This window comes from Talaromyces proteolyticus (assembly GCF_021365285.1).
Source record: "Talaromyces proteolyticus strain PMI_201 chromosome Unknown BGW36scaffold_7, whole genome shotgun sequence".
Classification (NCBI taxonomy): domain Eukaryota; kingdom Fungi; phylum Ascomycota; class Eurotiomycetes; order Eurotiales; family Trichocomaceae; genus Talaromyces; species Talaromyces proteolyticus.
Genome location: NW_025764283.1, coordinates 2,494,444 through 2,501,799, shown reverse-complemented (window position 1 = coordinate 2,501,799; position 7,356 = coordinate 2,494,444). Strand labels below are relative to the sequence as shown.

Genomic DNA, 7,356 nt, shown 5'->3' with positions numbered 1-7,356 from the left:
ACTTTCTCTGATATTAATTTCTTTTACATATATTAACTTGGTGCGGAGCTGTAGATCTTGTAAACGGACGGATAGAATATTAGATATCAGACTAGATCAGTTACTCAGACACAGTTCATCTTCAAAGATCTGTTAAGCCTTGGCCAGAATACAGTTAATGATAGTAAGCAGGTCAGAGAGATAAAAAATTATATTTAATTCGACTAATATCTCACTATTATCATGCTATCACAGTTATATTGTCAAAAGTTGTCAACAACTCGTCTCAAGATCGGAGATCTTAGAGGATATTCTGCTAATATAAGATAAAAGAGTAGTATAAGGTCAATATTGAAAGGCTATCTATCAAGAATGATAGTAATAGTAAGAGAATTGTTAAATATTAAATAGTAATATACTATTTGAGATAAAGATAAAAGACAATTAATTAGATATATAATGATAAATGAATATCTATATATATTGATTAGAATATATCTTTGAGTATGCCTCTTTAAAGCCTTTGGTACAGAATATCATATTGAAGGATATGACTCTGTTATATCCTAGCTTTGATAGATTATGTGCCTGGTATATGCTGGAATAAGGCATCAATATATAACACCTATATTACTGTATCAATAGCTGTGGCTAGGTGGAAGGTGTAGCTGTTTTCAGCATCGTTCCTGCAATATATAATTGTACTTAATAACAATTTCATTCACTATTGCTTAAGTCTTGTTGGGTGCTTATATAATAGTGTCTGCTATAACATTCATTGGCTGTGACTTATCGATTCTTGTGATAATCCCCTTCTTTGAAGGCTGGCGTCCCAATAGCACAATAAATAGTCAGCTGCGTCCATAGTCTCAAGTGAGTGTCCTTATTTTACAAATTCCTATGCTTATAGTGATAGTCTGACCATATCTTCAAAGTTTTCAATAAAGAAAAATAAACTCTCGCGTCATATTAAGGAGAAAGGTTTCATAATAATTGTTCCTTATACCCGCTATACTTATCTTAATAAGTCATGTGTTAAATATAAGAATTCCGATTGCTATAGTGAATATGTTCGTGCTAGAAATTTAAAATATGTTGATTCAAAAATATTCTTTTCTAATAAAGAGTAGAAACGGCTTCTAACTGTTTAAAATAAATTTTAAAAAGAGAAGGAAGTTATAATAGCTAAAATTTTTTATCTTTAAAAATAGTAATGTCTTCTTCAGAAGCATGCTGGCAACTTTATTATTCGTGATATAAAGAAAATAGAGGAGTTAAAGTGATTAAAAGAGGAAGAGGATAGACAAAAGAAATTAGAAAAGGAGGAATGAAAGAAGCTAGCTAGTTAATAGATTAGTAAAATAGCTGCTGTCATCTTCTAGACCCATTCCAAGTTATCTAGAAATAATCCTTTTAATCCTTTACTCTTTAAGTTCCTTAATGATAAAAGGCTCAAATCTTTTCTAAGTAATTTAAATGCCTGACTGATTCTTATAAGTCATGATCAAGTCCGTACTCTATCCATCTAACCAAATAAAAGATTCTTTCCTATTCTAACTTTTATTTTCTGATAAAGTCGACTTTGAATTCGTTATTACCAGCTTCATCTTTATTATTTTCTAGATTTTCTATGGATTCTAATAATAAGATATAAAACACTGGATATATTTTTATTCTTATTAATAATTAGAGTTTATAATTATCATTAGTGAGTTTTTTTTTAATTTTGAAAGATCTATATTTGACTGTATTAAGTTTATTGCTTAATCTCTTATTTAGAATATTAAAATTCTTCTATTCTATAGTTCATTATAGAAGGTAAACTTTCTCTTTTTTTTTAAGAATTGATATGTTTTTATACTTTTTATTGTAATAGGTTTTTATTCTTTACTCTGCCTATTTAATGTTTTATGAAATTATCTAATAGAGTGTCTGAAGATTCTTGGCTTATACTATCATTATCTCTGATAATCTTTTTTTTAGTATATTAGACTATATCATTCTTAGATAGTGTCTAAGATTTAAAAAATGTGATACTTGCTTCATGATTGCGTTCATTGTATTATTCATTATAAATTGTGTTATTGGTAGTACTTATACCCAATTATTTTATTTTTAATCTATGTAATTCTGTAAGTATTATTCAACTGACTGAATTATCCTTTTAGACTGACTATTAGTCTATTGATGATTTACTATTGATAACTTATGCTCTATTCTATATGTTTTTATAATTGTTTACTAGTAGTTTACTATAAATAGCTTGTTTTAATTTATGATGATTTTCTTTGGTAAATCGGTCCATAAAAATACTTCTTACAGTATAAGGCTTGCACATTGTCTTACAATCATATTTTTTAGCACTGGTTGTAGAATCATATATTTAGTTAATCTATCAACAACTATTATAGTGTCAGTATAGATTATTTCAAAGATAGATTCCTTTAATTCTGATAATCCTTAGATAAAATCAATGGTTATGCTTTACTATACTTTCTTTAATATTTTAAGTATCTGTATCTTTCTATAAGATTTATATATTGATAATTTATTCTAATTATAGTCTTTACAATGCTTGATATAGTCTTCAATCTTTTTTTTAAGATATAGGAAGTAATATGATTAATTTATTATTTTAACTGTTTTATCGATTTCTTGATGTCTTTAGCTAAGTAGATTATAGTACTGCTTAATGACTTCTATAGTTATTATCTATGATATTCTGATTATACCATTCCATACCGCTAGTCTATCTTGCGGTATTACTACTCCGTCACATAGTTCCTATTGAATTCACCTGTCTTTTTCTATTTCTTTCTTTAGTTATTTTCTAAATTCTAGTTCTTCGATCCTAATAGCTATTGTTAGAACAGCATTATAGTTATGTCATAACACTCTTGAGTCCCATTTTAAGATGTTTATCTTCAATGCTTCGATGCTAATCACATAGTCTGATCGTCTGCTTAGTGCATCTACAGCAATGTTTTATTTTCCTGATACGTATTTGATCGCATACTTATATCGTGATAATTCCTTATACCATTGTATTTGTCTCTCTAATAATTCCTTAATTATTACAAAGTATTTTAGATTCTTATAGTTGGTTTTCATGATAATTTTATGCTTGAATCCTTAAAGATAATGTCACCATTGTTAAAATACTTCGATAATTGCTAGCAGTTCTCTGTCGTGCATATCATAGTTAAGTTCAGCTTTCATGCATTTTCTTGAGTAGAATGCGATAGTATACGTTTCTCTGTTATTAACCTATTCTAGAATTGCTCTGATTGCATATCCTGATGCGTCTGTTCATATAACGTTCTGTAATTCTGGGTTGTATAGCTTCAAAATTGGTGCATGCTTAATAAGTTCCTTAATCTTTTCAAATGCTTGTTGATGCGCTATTGTCTATTCAAATAGTTTGTTCTTTTTTATCAATTCTGTCAATAGGGTTGTGATGGCGGCATATCCTTCTATGAATCTTCGTACATAGCTGGTGACTCTTAAGAATGATTGCACATCTGTGACGTTCATTAGAACTGACCATTCTAGGATAGTATTTAGCTTTTCTTTTAGTATCTTAAGCCCATTTAGTGTATAAACCATTTCTAAATATTTGACTCGCGTGATATTGAATTCATATTTCTTAATTTCTAATATGAGTCCTGCATCTATGAGTCTTATTATGACTTTTTGGATATGTTCATCATGTTTGCTAGAATCCTTTGAGAATACTATTATATCATCAAAGTATACTGTGACAAAATCGTTTAAATATTTTCTAAATACATGCGTCATATACTGCACAAACTATACTAATAGATTCTTCAATCTCATTGAGGTGACAATCCATTCATAGAGTCTTTTATCTGTTAAGAATGCTATCTTATAGATGTCTTCTTTACATATTCTTAGATTGTAATATCTCTATTTAATATTGAATATTGTTATGATTTTTATTCTTTGTAATAAATCTCTTTTCTGTTTCTAATGTGATGCTTTGTTCGCATCATCTGTTATTTAATTATTGACTGGTTAGTAGTTATGTACTATCCATAACATTAAATCTTTCTTTGATACAAAGAGATTCAATACTGAATTTGCTATTCTGGATTCTTAAATATATCTAGCTGGATAAAATTCATTGACAAATTCATCTTCAGCTTTAAGCTTCTATGCTGATTTCTATCTCTGCTTAACTTATTTCAATACTGATCCTGGTTTTAGGTCTATGGTTACTTTATACTTAGGTAGATATATTGGTAATTAATATTCTTTCTTTATAAATAACTCAATATAATTATAATACTTTCTTAATAGCTTTTTAAGTACTTCTATAAGTTCTTTTTCATATACTTCCTTTGGTTTTGGTTAAGTTGGTACTATTCTTTGCCTTATTTTGTTAATCTTAGCAATATTCATCTTAAATTGCTTTTCCATATCTCTATTCGTTTGCAATGTTACGTTGTCGATCTTCAACGTTCATCTTTTTTAGTCAATGATTGGGTTCTATCTTTACAATCAGATCATTCCGAGAATTGTGTTATAGCAACTATGGTTTAGAGATAAAACTCTAAATGTCGTGTTTATGGCATATTTTCCTGACTTTAAAATCACATTCTCAACTATTTATAGATATTCTTCATTGAAGATAGTTCTATCCGCGACAGCAGTTGTCTACCATCATTGTGTTTACTTTGTTAGTACCTTATATTTCTTGACAAATTCTTCACTAATAAAGTTTGCCAATGCTCCAGAGTCGATGAGCACTCTTACTGGCTTCCCATGAATTATAGCTTATATAATAGGTATATATTCTACTAGTTCATCATTGATAGCTGTTGCAATAGTAACTTTCTCTATATATTATAAGTAATATCTTTTCTATACTTCTCGAAATTACACCCATTCTTCTTCAGTCACTCTTGTCTTTCCTTAATATACATAGCAGTTGTCTGCCCTGCATTTAACGCTTTTAAAATGATTATAGCTTAGGTGTCTCATCTCTTCATATACACACTAGCAATCTTTATATCCCTTAGGACATTCGAATATTGGTTGATGAAGGATTCTTGATAACACAGGAAACCATCTATATAAATTTTTATTCATCCAGTGATATATATATACTTTATCGAAGTATAACATCCAATGTACTTCTAAATAGCTGAATCCACTTAATTTAGAATAATAGTGATAGATGCAATTATATACATGCCCTAATACTCCACTATATAGATATGTTCCTTTCAAATAAGATAGCCATTCTATTTCCTCAGCTAACTTAAGATTGTCTTTACTGTGAACTAGATATTCTCTGAATGTCCATTCTCGACATTTTTCATATATATCAATGTGTTATTATTATGTCTAAAATAATTCTTTCTAATATATTGTCTTAGAAAGCGTGTAACAACATGGTTCTTTATTTTTTATATCTTTTATAAATTCATCCTGAGTTTCTGCAATCTTGTATTCTATTTCTAGGAACTCTTTTAGGGTTCCTAGGATCTCTCTTTTTGTTTCTGCGATGTCTTGACTTAATCTTGGGTTTGTTATTCCACTTTCTAGGATCTTTTTCCAGTCTCTTCTGCTAATATTGATGGGCCTCTGTATTAGCCATTCTCAAGATAATCAATTAATGGATTCTACTAATTTTAATTTCTGTAGAATATCTAATTCTTGATTTGAGTCCTTATGGTTTATCACCTTTTGATCATCGTTTCAAAACGTTAGATTGTATTGGGTTTCACTTTCTGATGAGAAGCTATCAGTATTCTAATCTACATCATACTATTCTACTAGTAGCTTTTGCCTACAAGTGGGTTAATACCTGACTCTATTTTCTTGGTAAAGGTGCGCTTCTTCCGGTTTAGTGTTTTCTTTCTAAGCTATGCTTTTCTCGAGCATCTTTCTAATACGTTTATCAGATTTCTTAAGGCTTCCTTATTGCTTTATAACCAGTTTATATTTCTATTTAAATCTCTATTTAATAATTCTATTCTATATTTTCTTAAGATTCTCTCTTTTCTTCTCACTGTCTGTCTCAGTGATTTCCTGATGTAGAATGGAGAATTGTAAGTTGATGGTCATTACTTTTTGATGGCTGACATTATTGGACTTTTGCCTTTATCGACACTCTTTTATAAAATATCTTTTTCATCCATACTTATAGCAAGCTCTTTCCTTACATCTTCGTTCTTTCTCTTTCTTACTAACAACAGCGTTAAGCTGCATCCTGACGTCTCTATTGCGGTCATAGTAAGGCTTTCTTAGCTATAGGGTATTTGCTTAACGATTTCCCCAATATTGGTTTTTCTTTTCTATAAGCTGATTATATTGTTAGAGATCAATCTACAATATTACTTCTATTATTTTATAGAAGATTTCTGGTTAAGAATTTATCATTGAAATTATGTCCTTAACATTTTCCTTAAGTCTATTATAGTATTAGTCATAGTATGCTTAATCTTTATAATAAAGGTTGCTCATGACTTAAAGATATGCCAACATATATTCTTCTATAGATTAGACTTATCAAATATTTCAAATCTTATGAATTGCTATAAGCTCTTCATTAATGACTCTATAAAATTATTTGAGCTTAGTAACAAAATATCTATAACTTATGAATATCAAAATTATTTCTGGGTTCTTCTGCTCGACGCTTATTTTAAGCCAGTTTTTAACATGTGGTATAAACCACTTTATAGTATCTTTAGTTAGGAAACTAGATGCTGCCAATACTTTTACTTCCTTAGTATTGATCTTTGCGACGTTATTGGAGAAGTAGATTCTCATTTGAGTGAGAAATGTATTAAGTGTTCTAGACTTTTCTAAAAATAATTTTATTTTATTAATCTTTAATCCTTATCCTGAGCTATTGATGTGCTGCTGAGCTATAGCATTCTTAAGTTCAGCAATTCTGATAAGAGCGTCTCTAAGCTCGGTTATTAAAGTTTGCTTAGTTCCATCAGAAGATGAATAACTGTTATTTGCCATTGTTAGAGGTGATATTACTTATCTATAACTCTTTAAATGTTATGAGGGTCTTTTATTGTCAAAAGTTGTCAACAATTCGTCTCAAGATCAGAGATCTTAGAGGATATTCTGCTAACACAAGATAAAAGAGTAGTATAAAATCAATATTGGAGAGCTATCTATCAAGAATGATAGTAATAATAAAAGGATTATTGAATACTAAATAGTAGTATGCTATTTGAGATAAAAATAAAAGACAATCAACTAGATACATAATAGTAAACGAATATCTATATATATTGATTAGAATATATCTCTGAGTATGCCCCTTCAAAGCCCTTAATACAGAATATCATATCAAAGGATATGACCATGTCATATCCTAGCTCTGATAGA

The 7,356-nt window shown here is 29.1% G+C and overlaps 1 protein-coding gene across 1 annotated transcript; it reads right to left on the bottom strand.

Moving 5' to 3' along the window:
* Positions 1–6,573: 6,573 nt before the first annotated feature.
* BGW36DRAFT_297451 (uncharacterized protein) lies at positions 6,574–6,801 on the bottom strand (the record flags this gene model as incomplete). Its single annotated transcript, XM_046211359.1, has 1 exon — positions 6,574–6,801. A coding segment is annotated over one exon (228 nt), but the record flags the coding sequence as incomplete, so codon positions are not given.
* Positions 6,802–7,356: the final 555 nt, after the last annotated feature.